The 19150-nt window shown below is 35.4% G+C and overlaps 1 protein-coding gene and 1 long non-coding RNA gene across 2 annotated transcripts; both read right to left on the bottom strand.

Annotated features, from left to right (window-relative positions):
* Positions 1-1073: 1073 nt before the first annotated feature.
* LOC130821206 (auxin response factor 1) lies at positions 1074-13112 on the bottom strand. Its single transcript, XM_057686886.1, has 15 exons — positions 12603-13112; positions 9610-9736; positions 7859-7962; positions 7381-7476; positions 7221-7277; positions 6355-6507; positions 6070-6154; positions 4841-4931; positions 4519-4683; positions 3406-3525; positions 3256-3331; positions 2960-3128; positions 2420-2874; positions 1933-2123; positions 1074-1651 (listed from the first exon to the last, which is right to left on the bottom strand). The coding sequence occupies exons 2-15, from the start codon at positions 9653-9655 to the stop codon at positions 1480-1482; spliced, it is 1980 nt and encodes a 659-aa protein (XP_057542869.1). The 5' UTR covers positions 9656-9736; positions 12603-13112; the 3' UTR covers positions 1074-1479.
* A 1972-nt stretch (positions 13113-15084) lies between these two features.
* Positions 15085-19150, bottom strand: LOC130821250 (uncharacterized). Its single transcript, XR_009045316.1, has 3 exons — positions 18722-19150; positions 17921-17990; positions 15085-17505 (listed from the first exon to the last, which is right to left on the bottom strand). It is a non-coding gene; the product is annotated as an uncharacterized LOC130821250 (long non-coding RNA).

Raw genomic sequence — 19150 nt, 5'->3', positions numbered from 1 at the left:
TTTAACTAGGGTTCCCTCATGCTGTTCCATTTGCTACTTCTCCCCTGCCCTCAAAACGTTATCCTTTTCACTACAAATCAACTTCTAGGTGTGATCATTATAAGACCAATTGTGTCATATAGCCAATGATTATTTTAACCCATTTTTTAAGTTCAAACATTTTAATTGGAGGATTAGATAAAATAAAGTGAAAGGTAGATGAGTAGAGATCAAAAGAGAGGGAATGAGACTAGAGAGGTTCAAAGGGCTGAGTCGACCTAATAGATCAAGGGTTGTATTACTTAAAAATGGGTCGTCAACAAGGGGTGGGTTGGTAATGGGTTAAGTCATTTTCGTGCTTATGTAAAGGGTTGGTAATGGGTTAAGTCATTTTCGTGCTTATGTAAAGGGTTGGTAATGGGTTAAGTCATTTTCGTGCTTATGTAAAGGGTTGGTAATGGGTTAAGTCATTTTCGTGCTTATGTAAAGGGTTGGGTAGCGTGGGTCGGATTTCATTGCGTTATTATTAGACTTAGTTGCTGTAAAAATATTCTTACAGTTTTTTGATATAGTTATATCACAAATTGATGTATGAGCCTTGATATACGCCGCATACATAGATTGAACCATTTAATACATATTAGAGAATATGAGTTTTTTGTTTGAATTTATCTCATCATGAGAAGGTCTTTCACAAGAATATCTCTTATTATATCATATTATATATATATGGGCCATTCCTATAAAGTCTGATTTTTATATGCAAATCAGGGAATATGAATTGTACTAAAAAAAAAAGGGGTTAGACATGTTGGAGAGTCCACTCATCTTTCTCTTGTACCAATACCTTCATGACAAAATAATGAAGGAAATCCTACTCGCTCATTTCTAAGGGTGGTGGTTTTTGGGGAATGATCGACGCACCGTTTCAGGAAAAAAAAAAAAAAGAAGCAATTATTATTATCATATTTGGTAAATTCTGCTCATAGAAACTATAACCAGGGTTTAAAGAGGTCTAAATGACTACGTACCGTAGCTTTATCAAAAGGTGATACAAACTCAACAGTTGAAATGAATATAAAAACAGGAGCATAAAACTATAAATAGGCATGTTTATATATACAAAAGGAAGGTAGATTCCGTCGAACACCAGAAAACACTATTAAGGGATACAAGGCTGGGAGTATAAACGAAGATGGTGAAACTATAATAGTCACCAACATATCAACCTACTATTTTACTACAACATAGCGGAAATATTAAAAACCGAAACAAAACTTCACTACTACAAGCAAAGAAACATACTGGGAGTCGATCATTCCCTTTCGGTATCCATATGTTGCGCTGTAATCTGCATCATACATATTTCCCGCTGACCATCGATATTTCCACTCTTAACATCTCCCGCTCTTTCTTTACTGCAATTGTCTTTATCATCCATTTATTTAGATTGAACTATGAAAGGCTTTCGAATTCCCCTGGATTCCAGGAGAGCCAAAATTAGCAACTTGGCCCAACAGCGGATGACTGCTCTTCAGAAGCAGCCGGGAGATCAACATCAGCGTAACCGGCTTTGACATCCTCTTCGACGCTAATTTTACTCTTTGGTGACAGCCGCTTCACCTCTTCAGATGTGTAGATATATATTTTTCGGACCATGCTGCAAAACTCACTGCAAAGAGACCTAGAGTCAACTCAACACGAACATTCTTCATATGACAGGGAGACGAAAAATTCTGGGGTGGGTTCGTTGGCAGGGTCACATGATTCGCTAATCTCCTCGCAAATCGCTAAATGAGATAAGTGAATTATGGTTGGTTTTGGGCTATTCTTGGGCAAATTTGAGTGAATCTCGAATTCAAAAAGCGAATTAGCTAGCAAATTATGTTACATCAAATAAATCCATTTTCACGTACAACGTAGAACATACACAAGAGGGTAAGGAAAACTTACTGCCAGGGATCGTCTCCCACCATCATCATGTCATCTTCATCATCGGTGTAGACCACCTTCCATTTCCCCGATGAACCACAAAGCTCCCCTTTAATGTCAAATAACTGCTCCAGTTTCTTAAGAAGATCCTCATAACAGTCGAATCGGGTCAAATCTACAGCCCTCCCAACAGCCACACCTTGCATATGAACCTAATGAACGCCATTAATCAACTTTTAGCTCTTCTTAGCGCAATGCGTTTCCAGACCATAGTGCTAGGTCAAAAGGGTTCCATATCATTTGATTGACAAAAATTGGCTCCCACTAGATGGGGTGTTGGGGTGGATGGACGCAATTTTACTGTTAGTAATAATAAAGAGATTGTACCCATATCCGATTCACTCTTGTTCTACTTTATTCAACTTTACAAAAATTAGACACGATGAAAGAAGAGGAGATTCACAAACGAAAAAAAATGAAAATGTAGCAAGTAAAAAAAATGCATTACCTTTGTGCAGGTACGATTTTGCTTACTCTGAGAGTCTAGAAGAGACTTTAGTGACGATTTGTCAGGATCACAGTTCAATGAAGGTAAATCAGAGCGATTAACATTGGATCTATCAGATTCAGCTTCTAGAGATGGAACTGGCTGATCATCACCAACCCTAGCAGAATTTTCATCCAAATTGGAACGATCAAAAAGCTGAATGCCAAATAAACGGCAGCCAGCACCATTTTGCTTTCTTTTTTCTCCAAAATCTTTGTTGATAACTGAACCAAGTGACTCCGACACGTTGTCTACTCTATTGGGCCAATATAATGACGGGCTGGATATTGCAGGAAGGGAATTGTTTGCCGTAAAAACAGCAGAACCTGCTTTTGTTACAGACGACAACTGATCACGTGGACGCTCAACTTCGGCGCATGCCACAGAAAGAGAATCACCAGGAGACTTCCAGATGCCTAGTGCAGAATAAAAAAATCAAGAGAGACCATCAGAAAACTTAATGAAATACATTGACGCCAAACAAAAACAAAAAAAAAATACCAAGAGCAGACAGATCTGTTGCTGGGGATGGTGTCACTGCTGAACGTTGCCGCTTATTTCTTTGGGTCGTAGGCTGGGAATTAGTAGAATTAGTTGCCACAAGTGGTTCCAATTCCCAAGGTGAAACTCTCTCCGGACGCACAATTGATGAAGGTTCATCCCATTGAACCTGAAAACAATGCAAAAAACGAAATATAGCACTTAAAAAGATGTCAAGACAACTTAATGATATTGGGTACCAACAAATTCTCCCAACAGAGCCCCCCGGATACATAAAGCAATGTAAATGTAGTTACTTTTAAAGATCTCCATTCGGAATTTGTCCAACATGATGGCGAAGTATCATTGACGCCAACAATAGTGCCACTGAACCTGTCAGATGAAGAAACAAGTAGATAAAGATGCGTCCGAAGTAGTACTAGAAAAAAAGGCCCGTTAATAAATACCTTCTTTCTGGAACTTCATCGCCTTCAAATCTCATTTTGAACCTCATCCCAACAGAAAGTTTGTGTGTCTTGGCCTCAAGATACTTGTTCACACTTACAAGAAACTCGGACCTACTAGTTCTGTCACAAAAGGGCTCTCATCAGAAAGAACAGTGGAGCCCATTGATCAAATAATACGAAGAAAAAAAAAAAGCAGATTAAAAAAAAGTGAAATGAAAACCCCAATCGGTGATAGTTTTTGTACTACTTGCCCCAAAAATTACATGTGAAGACAATCCACCCTCTAATCCATCATACATAGCAATGACTGCTTAGTCAGATAATAGTCTCTCGACATGCAAGTTTGAATATGCTATAACATAACAAAGATTTACTTATTGAAAGACAAAAGATTCCTATTCTCTCTCGATTAGGACTACACCTATACAACGGGTCGGATAAGGGCCAAGATGGGCTCAAATAAATATGGGCCGGCCTCGTAAAAATAAAACGGAATTGAATGAGCCGGACCTAATTAACCAGGCCACAATCCGGCCTGTTTTGAGCCCGCCTTTCAAACCCTTAGAAATAGAAGGTTGGATGAGGGCCTCTGGCGCCCACAAGCCACTGCACAGGTCTAATGAGGACCATGAAATGATAATAAAAAAAAACTACCTTAAGCTTATAGTAACAACTAGTAAGCCTCACCAAGTCATACAAAGAAGCTTATAGTAACAACTAGAGAGAACATTAGAATGCAAGAATCAAAACAAAATGCTCTTTTTCTATTTTATAAGTATGAACTTCATCTGCACAAAGTTCCTATTAACAATAGAAGAACAGCATTGCAGCGAAGACAAGGATCATATCAACAGAAGGAAAAACAACAGTTATGCAAACAAAATGAGTGATTACATACAATTATACAAGCAAGAGATAAAGGGTAAAAAAAGGTGGCATCTTTATAAAAGCTTAATCAGCAGGGAAGCTAATGTTGTCATGACAGATTCACTTTATACTTGACATGGATCCAATTTAGTCTCTTAATTCAAAATATCAAGAGTGCACATACCAAAAAACCTTTCTCTAGAACAACAAGAAATGAACTGCAATGCAAAATAGAAATAGACTGACCTCGGCTTATAGAAAACTGAAAATAAGGTCTTAGTTTGAATTGCATGAGCGGCTGTGGCAAGAACACCAAGGTGCATACTATGACTAGAAATAACAGAAGATGGCATATTGTTTAGCTGCCTCATCAACCTCCTCACTCCAACACGCAGTTCTCCATTTTCACCCCTATCGATAAGTAAAAAGGTAACACAGAAGTAGAAAAATCAGTAAGGGAATTTTTTTATAAAGTTAATTACAATATTTATGAACGAAACGGGAACTTTTACCAGTTACCCCAGTAAAAAACAAAAAAAATATTTCCAACAAAGAACATATAAATTACCGTAAAAATATAAATGCATCACCAGCTACTAGCTTCTTGGAACTGACAAATACACTCCACCCTGTAGTGAGTAGGTGACGCCTTGGTTGCCCTGCGTGATGTTTCTAGAATTAAACAACTTTTACAGAACCACAACTTGGTATGCCAAGAAAACCAATAGCAGCAAAACTGGTTATAGAATATGTAATACATAACAAGTCCGCACTGGTATATGCAGACACCATACCCGTCACACCCACAAGTCAGAACAACAACATGGTCACAGATCTTAAAATGTTGTTACTGACTAAAAATGCCCATTACCACACGTCTCTTTTGACCACTAGCAATAGCCATCTCGAAAAATACTGATACAAGTGCAAGCAAGTCCCCTTTGATTCTGCTTTCCGTTTGATGTTTGAACTTTTGGTTTCAGTTTGTTTCAAATTGATGTTTAAACTTTCACCCTATTCCTTTTTTAGTATCTCAACCACATTTTTCCTTTCTCTTCCCGCAAAACCCTTCTTATAGGAATATGCAAAAATAAATAGGTAACAGAGGGATAAAGGGGGAGTACATGCTCAGACTATCTAAACGCAGCTTTGGCTTACTTTGGTTGGATAATTTCTTTCTAGTTATAGAAAAAGTAAGAAAAAGCAGCGGAAATCGGTTAGGCCATTGAAACTGAGCATTCCCAAGAAATTTTGAAAAAAAAAATTTAGAGTAATGTAAATTGTGTCACCATTGTTTGTTGTTGGGCCCCACAGTTTCCCAAAAGTTTCCGTAAAATTTTCCCAGGGTTCAAGGAATCCAAAAATATACTAAAAATCCCACCAGATTCATCGAAAGATTATCCTGCTAAACTTGTACAGATACTATTCAGAGGAAATTTGTTCTTGGTCCTCCTCATGTTTCAAATAGTTGCCATTTTGGTAGGTTAAAGTTGACCTAGGCTGCAACTACTTCTCACTCATATTTCTACTCTACCAATATCACTAGTAATATCCCTAAACAAAACAGAACATACAAGCCACTGCCACTATAATAAAATTGAACAATAAAAATAGGCAAAATGTTCAAAATTCACACAAATGCCCCCCAAAAGCACCAGAAACTGTAGAAACAATTTCTAATAACATTAAATGTTGGGGGCAATAGACCAACATTTAGTGATATGGGAAAAACTTCATGCTCAAAAGAAGCACAACTTCGTAAGACAATACTACATTGTCATGTATGTGTCTGCTCACCTCGAAAAATATGCCGAAAATGCCATTCATTGCCATGAAGATCAGTAGCAACAAGCTCCTGCCAAGGCGGCTGCTGAGACATGTCCTGCACAGAAAAGCACTTAACATGAACTAATGAAAGTACGCGTAGTACACAACATCTCCATCCCTTCCGCAACCAATTGACAGCATAATTCTTGTCGTTATTATCAGCAAGACAATAGGTATTAATAAGCTCGTCATTTCCTTAAACTTTTAGGCTAACCTACTTTTCTTGAAAGCTTAAGATTCAGCACTAAGCCTCACCAGAGGTGGCAAGCAATCATCTGCGTGTCTCCGAAGCACAGAGAATCCTCCATGTGTGCTAGTATCAGAAGCTGTTAGAGTCTTGCAAAATGAATGCACGTTGTACATAGGAGGATCTGGCACTGGAGGATCAGGCTTTGTAACTTCACTTTGCTGAGAACAAGACAGATAGAAAATTCGTATGCACGTTATGCTCTTGAGAGGAAAAATAAACATTTATATTCATTGAACTGATATAAATGCAATGAAACATAGCCAGGTATAAGCAACACAAATAATTGTACAAATCATACGACTAGCTCTTAGAACAATAAAAACATGTACTCCCGTCGTTCCATAATGAAGTTCCCACAAGGAATGTTCACGGGAATTAAGAAAATTAGAATCTTTTAGATAGTCGATATATTATTTTGTTGAATAATAAAATTGATGGAGGAAAAATGGGAATCATAAACATTAAAAAAATATTAAAAGCAGTTAGTGGAAAAAATATGAGGATCACAACTAATGAAAAATGTTTTTATAAAGTTAGTGGAAAATATGTGGGGACCATAAAAGAATATAAAAATATTAAAAAAAAAAGTTAGATGTAGGGACCATGAGCATTATTAAACATTAAAATGAGGATCGACAAGGTTATTTTTGTCCAAAATTTGTGATATAATAGAAAGATTCTTTAAGGGAACAACAAATGGAACACCCAAAATGGCAAATGAGAACTTCTTTAAGGAATGGAGGGAGTATATTCCAATTACTTTGACAAGTGCATCTTTTGTCAATACTTGAGAGTTGAGAGAAAGAGAATTGTCACAAAAAATTGAGTTTTTAAAACCAGCAGATAGAAAAGAGTTGAAAGAAAGACTCACGTCTAATTCAGGAACCAGAGTTATCTGAGCATACACTTCATCTGTTTCAGGTTCCGCCTGTACAGAACGATAACGGAAATTAAAACCAATTCCATAAACCACAAATGAACGCACCATACAGAATGTGGAAGAAACTTAATGTAATTGTAATGATACAAACCCGAAGCTCAATATGAGCCACTTTGCAGAGAATTTTAGATGGCAAATTAAATGAAGGCATCTGCTGTTCTAGTCCCTGTTGCGTCGATGCCTCAAGCTGCAAATTACAAAAAGAAATTACATACACACCTACAAAGATCTCCTACCGAAAAACACAAAAATAAAAGATTAGCTTTTGACCAAAGCGATGCTAGGAACTTGACTCTTCCGAACTACATCTATCAAAAGAAATATATTCTTAAATACGACTTTATTTCTCTCTATCTAAACGGCCTAAATAATGGCAAAGATGCTAACATCTCCAAAGAAAAAAGATCTTGAATGAAAAATATTAATAAAGAAAAAAGCATAGGATATTCCCTTAGCTTTGAAGAACAACTAAAAAATTCATGGAAATAATCCAGAAATCAGGAACTAGTTCAAAATTACCAGAGTCCGGAAAGAAAAGATAACAGATAAAAGAAAAAAGATCCCCCTACCTGCTCCATGTGACCTTGAGGAAAATAATAAACACGCTCCCCTTCACGAGGAACATTTACCAGGGGTCCAGCACATGCATACCACAGCTCCTTGTACAAGGCATCTATAAAAATCCATTAATATATCAACATAGCGTTAAGAAGGAAAATTATATAGAGCTCCAAATGTTTGGACAATAACAAGAAACTACACAGCACCATAAAAAGTCTCCAGCCTGTTTTTCCAAGACTTAAACTACAAGGAGCTTGATGAACAGAGTCAGTTCCGATTGAAATAGCCACAAAGGCAAAGTCAAAAATAGGATTGCACAAAATAAATACATATAGAGAAGTCCAGTCTAATTGTAAACCAGTTCATAAAATAAATATGTATAGTCATACAACAACCAACACGCTAAATTCTAGATCCAAAAAGATTGTTTGAAGCTTTTGATGCCTAGAGTTGAAAGCACAAAGTTGTGAAAAGGAAAAAAAATAGATTTAACGGCCTTAAAACCAATCCAAGTAACAAAAGCCTACAAAAAAATTTTGAGAGAAGGAAATGCAGCAAAACAGAAATTTTTGGATGATACAATGACACAAATTTTACAGTTCCTGTTCTCAGTTTACATTCCTCAGAAAATTTAACCCTTGCCCTGATTACAACATGCCGAGCTCAACTAGGTCACAGTTGCAAAATATTAAAAAAACAAAAGGTCCATATGATAATACTGACCAACCCCAATCTTTTTGGGGTTAAGTGATTTGGCATTTTTTTTTAGACGATCATACTGATCAAGTACTGGTTCCTTTGTCATAAATAATTTTTACATTGGTGGGTCTCGGGGTAATGGAATGTTTTACTACATTGGACCACAACTCCGCCAAAAAACTGAATAATGAGTTTACTACACCTTTGATAAATTAAAGAGTAGTATATCTACAAATGTTTTCCTTTAGATATAGACAATCAAATTCAGCTACTAAAGCCAACAATCATTGTTACAATTAAAAACCATATCTCAATCTAGTTTGCATCCCCCCTCGGATTTTCCGAGTTAAAATTTCATGAAGTTTCACAAGTTATCCATAGTTCATGACGCCTAAAAATTGATTATTTAAAATGTCCATAATGCCAAGAGATAATACAAATGGGATTTAAAGAATTTACGAATATGAAATTACTATCTATAAAAATGATATTACTTCATCATGAGAATGAGTAATGAAGAAAAAAAATAAAGCAAGATTTCCAAAAATAGCAAACATAGCTTACCATGCGTGTGCGTGCTAATGTGTGAGTGTTCATGGTGCAAGCGCAAGAGTATGTCTCCTTAGTCACGGGAGGGGGTGTCATCGAGTTTTGTTGAGTGATAATCAACCAAAGACTCTTTAATGTACAGTAAAAAGTAAAACAAACCACTGCTTGACAACTAAAATAAGTAGTCTGATACAAGGTGATAGACAAAATTCCAGTACAATAAGTTGCATATAGAAAGAAGATAAATGAAAAATAATAAGATACATTTCCATAAGCAGACGATCCAAAATCAAAACTTAATTCTAAACTGATTAGAGAAAGAAGGCTTACTCAGAAACAAGAACTTTAATTAAATTAAAAAAAATAACATATCAAAGCATAACATGGAAATGAAGCACAATAACCCGATAGCCTTTCTCACACCCAAATTGCCTCACCATCTAAAATGAATCGACCCTTACAATGCAACAAGAAACTACAAGACACAAAGTGAAAGAAAAATAGATCAAACCTTGCTTTGGCCGTCCACCAGACCCATGAGTGTCTTGAAGTGCCATGAGAAGCTACCCACAATTACAACAGATCTCTAATATATATTCTACTTTTCTTCCCGAAGCTATGAAACGTGTATTTTGTTACTGCAAAACGTGTAAAGGAACGCTGTAAAGTGAACGGACACTTTGACGTGTCTTACATGACCACTAATGGTAAGCATCACATTAGGAAGGTGATCTTTGATAACACATCAAAAAAAAAAAAAAAAAAAAAAAAATCAGCGCTTAACAGAAGTTATAATTGTTAGTAAAACCTCAAAACTGCACAACTAAGATGATCGATTATGCAAAGACTATATAAGGAGATGAGCATTTAAAGACCTCTGTATCCTTCAAGATTTAAATAATTAATCACAGTTGGCTCCATTCGTACAACTCAGATCACACAAACAATGCACTATTAAATTTCAAGATCAGCATGCGTTACGGAAAAACCGAATCAAACTTTTTTTCACAAGCTTTGCATTTCCATCCACTTTTCAACCAAAACTACTGCCTGATTTTCTGCGGGCTTGATTGGACACGAGAAGTGAACAATTAAAACTGGCCGTTATTCCAGGATACCTTGTTATTGGTTATGCTTTAGTGTGTATCCATACATTCTTCAACACTTCATCCAATTGACACCATCAGCATACCCAAAAACTATAATCAATCAATGTGATCTCTGATAAAAAAAAAAAAAAAAAAAAAAAAAAAAAAAAAAAAAACTCCCTTGGTCCCTCTAATTTTGCACAAGTAGCAAAATAGGTGAAATTTAGTGAAAAGGGGAATTGGATCGGAGAATGAGACAAAAAATAGTAAATGATAGAAACGGATGGTTAAGATAGAGGGGGAGTATAAGTTTGTGGATGACATAAAAAAATAAGCGTGGGACCATTATCAAAAAAGAAAAGGGTGCAAAATCAATGAGACAAACTAAAATGGAAAGTTGTGTAAATTGAAAGGGGCGGAGGGAGTAATAGCTAAATTTCCTTTTACAAGTATGCCTATTGCCTATTACATTGTCAAATTTTATGTTAGAAAAACCGTAAGAGTGCTACAGCCCATATAATTCTCCCTTTCGCTACTAAGTAGTATTACCTATAATTAGCAATCACCCTTTCAAATTTATTTAAAAACATGCAAATTGGTTAAATAAAAAAAAATTGGTGATACAATTGTGGGTTGATTCAAAAAAAAAAGGTAACAAAATGTGAATTTGTACCCTGTTTCATACAGTAAACTAGATATCACTGATGTTGCTTGTTTTATATCATTCAGGGTCCCTTTTTTTGCCTATACAAATTACTAATGGGATAAAATTTGTTCATGGTCAAAATAACCAACCTGTTCATGAAAATTCAAAACATTTATAGAGGGAAATGTCTCAAAGAACATTCATTAGAGCATACCAAATTCAAAAGACTGAACAACATAAACGATAGCTTACAAAACTATACTTAAATCCAACATAGCCCAGCATATGAAGAAAGCAAATTTAATCAAGTAATATTTCGCAAACAACCCTGATCAAAATTTACTAACTTGTGACATTTACAGTTAACAAAATCTACAATAAATGAAATCCCTGTAATATTTCCTAAAAAACCCTGATTAAAGATTATAACTTTGACATTTGCAGTTAACATATCATACAGTACACAAAATCCCAGTAATATTTCCGAAACAGCCCTGGTTAAAGATTATAATGTTGACGAGGATCGGGTCTTTGACAATTGACACAGTTGGAGCAATGTACGATTTTCCGCAGGTAAGATCATGGGTTTGATTCTGACTGCCCCTCCGATAGCCCTCTCGTTCCCTTAGCCTACCTAGTACTCCAAAACAAAAAGACTATAGCTTTGACATTTGCGGTTAGCATAATATACAGTAGATAAAATCCCAGTATATTTCCCAAACAACCCTGATTAAAGATTACATGTCAACGAGAATCGGTTCTTGACTCGTTGGAGCATGTACGACTTTCCCCGAGTAAGATCATGGGTTCAATTATGGTTGCCGCTCCCCTAGACCTCCCGTTCACTCGGCCTACCATGCACTCCAAAACAAAAAGATTATAACTTTGACATTCCCCTGATTAAAGATTGTAACATTGACGGTTCTTAACTCAATAGGAGCATGTACGACTTTCCCCGAGTAAGATCATGTGTTTGATTGTGACTGCCCCTTCCCTAGACCTCCCGTTCACTCGGCCTGCACTCCAAAACAAAAAGATTATAACTTCGACATTCCCCTGGTTAAAGATCATAACATTGACGAGAATCAGTTCTTAACTCAATTGGAGCATGTACGACTTTCCCCTGAGTAAGATCATGTTGTTCGATTATGATTGCCCCTACCCTAGCTCTCTCGTTTTCTCGGCCTATCTTGTACTCAAAAAAAGATTATAACTTTGACATTGCCTGATTAAAGATTATAATGTTGACGAGAATCAGTTCTTAACTCAATTGGAGCATGTACGACTCTCCCCTAGACCTCCCGTTCCCTCGGCCTACCATTACTCCAAAACAAAAAGATTATAACTTCGCCATTCCCTGATTAAAGATTATAACGTTGATAGCATCGATTCTTAACTCAATTGAAGCATGTACGACTTTTCCCGACTAAGATCATCTGTACTACAAACAAAAAGATCATATCTTTGACATTTGCAGTTAAAATAACCTACAATAAATAAAATCCCAGTAATATTTCCTAAACCCTGATCAAAATTACTAACTTTGTCATTTGCAATACTTTCCAAGTAAGTTCAACATTAATTCCACATCAAATTCCTCATACCTCAGTAAAATCACAAACCCCCACTAAAAAAGAACAAACCAAATCCATACCCTTCAAAAAAAATATACCAAACAACAACAATAACTATAATAATTATTAACCTTATAAACATGAAAATTCAACCTTAAACATACAGAAAAAGATCAAAAGCCATGAAAGTCCATACCTCAACAAAAGGAGGACCGATCTGAACTAAAACTAGATCAAAATGACCCATAAATATTTCAAAAAACCCGAAAAAAAAAAAAAAAAAAACCCAACTGAAGCTGAAGCTCTGAGATAGAATTTGGTAAAAAGAAAAGCAAAAATTGGAAAAGAAAATTGGGATTTAAAGAAGAAAATAGGGTTAGGAAAAAGAAGAAAAGAGAGAGAAAAGGAAAAGGGTAGGGTGGTGGGTGTGGGGGGAAATGGGAGGTAAAAGGGTAGGCTGCAGGGAAGAGATGTGGATTTGGATCGTGTTTGCCTGGTCCAAGCCGACAGCTTCATCCCCTCTCTTCTATTATTCATCTTTTTTTTATTCTTAGCAGTCATCACTCATTATTTCTTCTTCTTTTCCATTTTTTTCTACTTTTTTTTTACTTGAAAATTTACTTTCATTTTCTTGTTGTAAGATTATGCACATCAGACGCATGAAAATTGAGAATTTAAAATCAATTTCCGAGGATTTGTCCATTTTGTTTGGTTGAAGTGAATACCACATTTTTAGATAGAATTATTATTTAGACTTTTCTTTATTTATCACTTTTTCCGTTTTTTTTGTTTGTCCACTTTACTTTTTCTCGTATTTCAAAGCAAATTTTGAGCATCGATATCTCATAATACGCATTATAAAAAATTATATATTAAAATTCTTTGCATCAAGACGAATCTAACAAGATCTTACATGAATATATTTTGTCTTGAATATACACTTTAAAAATCAAATTTAAGTTTCTCTCTCATAAAGTGAAAAAACTTATAATGAAAAAAAAGAGAAAAAGTATATAATAAAAAATTATTAACAGTTATAGTCAATAGAAAAAAAAAATCTTGATTTGGTATTTTATTCTTTCACCTAACTTTTACTACTACAACTTTAAAATTTTTAATTTATTATTTTTTAATCTAATTAAATTTGCAGTTAAATTTTATAAGTAGTACATTTGATTTGGGTTAAAATGAAGAACTAGAATGATAAATACGAAAAATTACCGTGAATAATACAACCTTTTACTGATTTCCCTACAATAATACGAATTATTAATTAACTATAAATAATACAAATTAACATGTGTATTTTCCACAGGTGTACAAAATGACTTATAACTTGTTTAACAAGTTATCTAAAGAAAAAAATAAAAAATATATATATATGAATGATTAGAATAAAAAAAATCCCATCTCCAATCTCCCCTCTCCACCCACCCATCACCCTTAACTCCACCAACTGCGAGCATCTGACGGTCGGAGACCCACCTAACCCATACACCGCTGGCGACCCTCCCAACCCACTCTTTTCTGGCAAACCCAACCCACCCATATTCCCAATGCCATTGATCCTTTCTACTTTCAGTGCCTTAATCCTATTGCCTAGCACCACCCCTGCCATAGCCAGCCCAATCAACTACACCAACAAAAGCTACACGCCGACGACCAAAGCCTGACAAACGAAGATAAAGATGAGGAAGATTAAGATGAGTGGTGGTCGAATCTGGGTATTGTGGTAATGTCGTGGTGAATGGGCAAACTAGGTTATGGATATTTGGTGGTGGGTTGAAGGTTAAGGTGAGAGTCGCGAAGAGGAGTTGGCCGCAAAGGGGGTAGAGGATGGGTGGGAGTCGGGTAGGGGAGTGGGGGTGGAGGCACCGTAGAGGGGTGGAGTAGTAGTGGTTGAGAGGATGGGGGTTGGGATGGGTTAGGGAAGGGGTGGAATGGTTGGTTTTGTTTTGTTTTTATTTTTCTTTCTTTTTTTTTTACAAAATGACCTACAATTATAGGTAACTAATGGAAAATATACATGTTAGTTTGTATTATTCATGGTTAATCAATAGTTCGTATCATTGTAGGAAAATTAGTGAAAGATTGTATTATTGACGGTAATTTTTCCTAATAAATAAAGTGGTTATTGGTGAGGTTTAGGGTATCTTGATTTGGAGTTTCATTAAACATATCTCAAATAGTTGAGCTTGGTAGTCCCGCATTGTAAACTTTATAATAAAATTTATACTCCTTCTATAGTATTTGCTATAAAGATAAAATGTGTGATAGATAAAAAACATTTCCTCGATGTAAATTTTATAATAAAATTTATACCCTTCCTCTAACATTTGCTGCAAAGACAAAAGGTGAGACAGCTAAAGCAGTCCCACGTTGTAAATTTTATAATAAAACTTATACTCCTCCTCTAGCATTTGCTACAAAGACAAAAGGTGAGATAACTGAAGAAAAGTGGTAAAACTAGGTAAAAAGTGTAGTTTATAGTGAAATGAAAAATTATATAGTTATAATGAAAGATAATTTAAATATATAGATGAAAATTAAAAAGAATTTTATTTCTTTTAATCGGAATAATTCAAGTTCTTGTTTCAATATTGTGACTTGTGAGATAATTGTCCCATGAAAAGATAAACTTTCAACTATCGTTAATATTTAACATTGAAATTACACAATATACAAATTTCTATTTTTTATTTCTTTTATATAAGAACAATTTGAAACCATTTTAAATTTCAATCACGTCCAATGTTTCAAAGATAATTCTAGAGAATCAGGTTTTATGTCACTTAGGGTACGTATTGTCTTTTTCAGACAACGTTTTGGATTTGATTTTCATTAAACTTTTCAATTTTAAATTTCATTTAACTTTTCAGACAACGTTTATTCAAGTCATCAAGTCAATTTAATTCGGATCAAATTTTTTTGGATTGGCTAAAATTTGGGTTTTTTGTGTAGGAAATATTAGGAGATATTGATGATTATGTAAAATATTCCATATATTATTTGTTTTCTAGATTAGCTCATTAGTCTTTGTATAAATAGTTGTTTATGTTCTTCATTATAATTCAATAGAGTGAGTATTCACAAATCAAAACTCTAATCTTGTTTATTTTTCCGCATTAATTATTTTTCATGGTATCAGAGCCGTAAAGTTCAAAACCGACAAAACCCTTTTTTGGTACTCATCATTTACCGGTGTTTACCTACAATGGCCGAACAATCAAACGAATCCAGCACAAACCAACTTTTTTCAATGGAGCAAAAGGAACATATGTATAAGATGTTCTAAAAACTAAACAAACCCATCTGTTCGTGTGACGGAAAAACTGACTTTCCATAATTATACAAAATGGTGCAAGTTGATGCATGTTGCTATCGGAGGTAAAGGGCGGCTCAATCACGTCACCGATGCCCTCGTACCGCCTACTGACCCGGAATATATTCAATGGGCACAACGGGAGCAAATTGTTTTCTCATGGATCATAGAAAATATTGATGGTGAATTGGTGAATCAATTTTTAGATTATACCACAGCAAGAGACCTATGGAAAGGAATTGAAACTCTTCTTAGTAGTGGAAGAGACGAACCACAAGTTTTTGATCTGAGCATGAAGGCTGCCACATTAACACAAGGTAATGACTATTGAAATTTACTTTAGTAAAATGAATACAGTGTGAAAAGAAATAGATCGACGTATGCCGAATCCTATGAAATGTTCTGAGGACATGACTATATTCAACACATTCATACAAAAACAGATACTTTATCAATTTTCGGGTGGTATTGATGAGTCCTAAGATAAAGAAAAAAGCGATCTCCTTTATTCCTCTCCCTCGATTCATTTAAATAACTGTCTTTGGATTCCTAGTTTAACTCATAAGCTTATATCTATTAGTCAGCTGACTAAAGAACTCAATTGTACTGTTCTCATAACATCTGATGGTTGTATTGTGCAGGATGCTCTGACCGGGACAGCTATTGGACGTGGTACTGAACGAGGAGGTTTATACTATGTAGATGAGACGACTCAACAAAGTCAGGCTATGCTTGCTCGCGGGTCCTCTGATCACCAACTCTAGATGTGGCACAAGCCTCTGAGTCATCCTTCTTTAGCTTACTTAAAATATTTGTTCCCTTCCCTAAAACCTACTGTTTTGTCTTTAGAGTGTGAAACTTGTGTCTTGGCAAAAAGCCATAAACACTCTTATTTGTCTAGTTTTACTCGTACTACTAGTCCTTTTTCATTGATACATTCTAATGTGTGGGGACCTGCTCCTATTTTTTCTTCTCATAATTATCCTATTATGTTTTATTTGTGGATGATTGTACTTGTATGAGCTTGGTGTATTTTTTGAAATACAAATCAGAGGTTTTTTTTTCAGTATTTATTACTTTTTACAATAGGCTTTAATATCAATTTCATGCTAAACCACAAATATTACGTTCTGACAATGGGGGGAATACATTAACTTAGGCATGAAATAGTTCTTTTTAGACCATGGAATGATACATCAAACCTCTTGCCCAAACACTCCACAATAAAATGGGATTGCTGAACGCAAAAACCGTACCTTGCTTGAAATCACTCGAGCCCTCCTAATTGAGTCCCATACACCAGCTTCTTTTTTGCCCGAGGCAATAGCTACTGCTACTTATCTCATCAATCGCCTCCCCTCTAAGCCCTTAAGACACAAAACTCCTCTTGAAACCTTAGGTTCCTTTGTTCCCTTACCATCCTCTCACTCCTTATTGTAATAACCCGACTTACTATTGACTAAGTAATCAGGATCATCACGGGATTCATTTCCCAAGAAACTTAAATCAAGCTTCCAAAACTTGAGCAAAGGGGTCACTAGCTCTTTGACGTAATTAACTCAGCTAATTCTCAAACCAAATATCTAACTAAAACACAAGGTAATCATACAATTCACTTCGAGTGCAATATAACCAACACAACCAAGACTAATATACATTTATCAAAATCCTAATACAAAATTATAAATTCTCACGTGCTCAGCTTAATATAACATCCTTGGAACTCAATTTAGCTCTGCTAACCCATCGTTCCTGACCGGATCCGATCTGTAAACAACTAAAAGATGGAAACAACAAGGAATTAGATTAAACTGAATGAGAAGTAACAATCCAAAACAATAAAACACAGTAATTCAAAACAAAGGTTTAAAAGCAACATCAGTTTCCTAAATCTATGTGCGCACAGGGAGTCTAGTTGAGAGGAACATCCATAGCTCTAAGGCTATGTCACTCTCGGGTGAGGCTAGTCAATATTTGAATGACAATTCACCTCAAAACAGGGGAATAGGAGACAATATCCCCCCACTCCGTCAATGACCAGCTCGTAAGCCCGATCTATTGACCATATCAATATCAGCATAATCATTCATAAACAAATTTATCTCAACAATATAAATTTCAAGAACTTTAATAAAACATTTTCAAAGACTGTAGTCTGGCCAGACCCTTTTTAAGGGACTGCTACTACTCACCAAAGATGCTTCAAGGTGCTAAGTCCGTTTCTCCGCAATCACTAGAAAGGTTCCTCGATGACGTCGTCTCCTAGAGCATAACAAACATAACATCACAACAAAGCGTTCGATACTACCATCTAGGTTTATTTAACTCATTGCATCTCCTCCTAGCCACCGCACCTTAACTAAGACTTTATTCTTAATACTCCCACAACTCATGCCATAAGGTCATTTCTAAGCAATTAAAAGAATCTAAGGTTGTTTATATTCTCCTAGAGGATTCTCAACACTCATTATCTTCTTTATACATCTAACTAACAAATATAACCATTTTAGTCCATCAAAATATTCAAAAGACTACTACACATCCAAGATCACTAAACTACTCAAATTTGGTTGTTAGAATTAGCTTTTACTACAATTACAATTCCACAATTTCACAATTATAGGTTCATATCACCACTTTAACCCATATTTATTAATAACAACATTCAAATCCCAATTCAAAAATATCAATTATTCAACATCTTACCACAACAAATATTCCACAATAAGATCCATAATCTCAAAATCTACCAATATTGAACATCAAAAATTCTATCTACTCTAATATGAACCAGCATACCCACATTAATTCTTGAGATCACATCACTTTCATGAGACTACAAAATTTGATGCTAAATAATAATAATTTACATAATGAAATATAAGATCAAAAGAATCTATTTTTTTTTTTTAATAATAAGTGCATCTCAAAAAAAAAGGAAGAAATGAACCCAAAAAAAACAAAAACAAAATAAGGTAAAAAAAAGAGTGGACCTTCTTGGCTTATGGCAGAATTTCAGAGGCAAATAAAGGAAGTGTTGGTGGTGTGATCAAGATCAACCAATTATTGAATTGTTGTGGGCTATCCTTAATTGCGAAGGAATTTCAGAGATCATGGACTAGCAATTTCCGAAACCCAACCAAAATCTTGATTACCGCCTGTTTTGAGAAACAAAACAAGAGGCTGTATTGTTTAAGGCTTTTCGAAAGTCTTGAGAATGAGTGAGGAAGAAGATGGAATGAAGGTTTTTGCTCGCTTCCTGTTCGAGTCTGGGTTTGAAAGAATCAGAGGAGGGAGAAGGAATAAGAAGGGTATAATCTGCTTTCCTTTTTGGGACTCTGGTTCGAAGGTGAAGAAAGAAAGATTAGATTGTTTGCCTTGATTCTTTTGAGTGACCACAAAAAAAATAAGGGCTTCGTTCA

This window comes from Amaranthus tricolor, chromosome 8 (genome assembly GCF_026212465.1).
Source record: "Amaranthus tricolor cultivar Red isolate AtriRed21 chromosome 8, ASM2621246v1, whole genome shotgun sequence".
Classification (NCBI taxonomy): Eukaryota; Viridiplantae; Streptophyta; class Magnoliopsida; order Caryophyllales; family Amaranthaceae; genus Amaranthus; species Amaranthus tricolor.
Note: the sequence above shows the minus strand (reverse complement) of the source record. Positions and strands in the feature narration are given on the sequence as shown.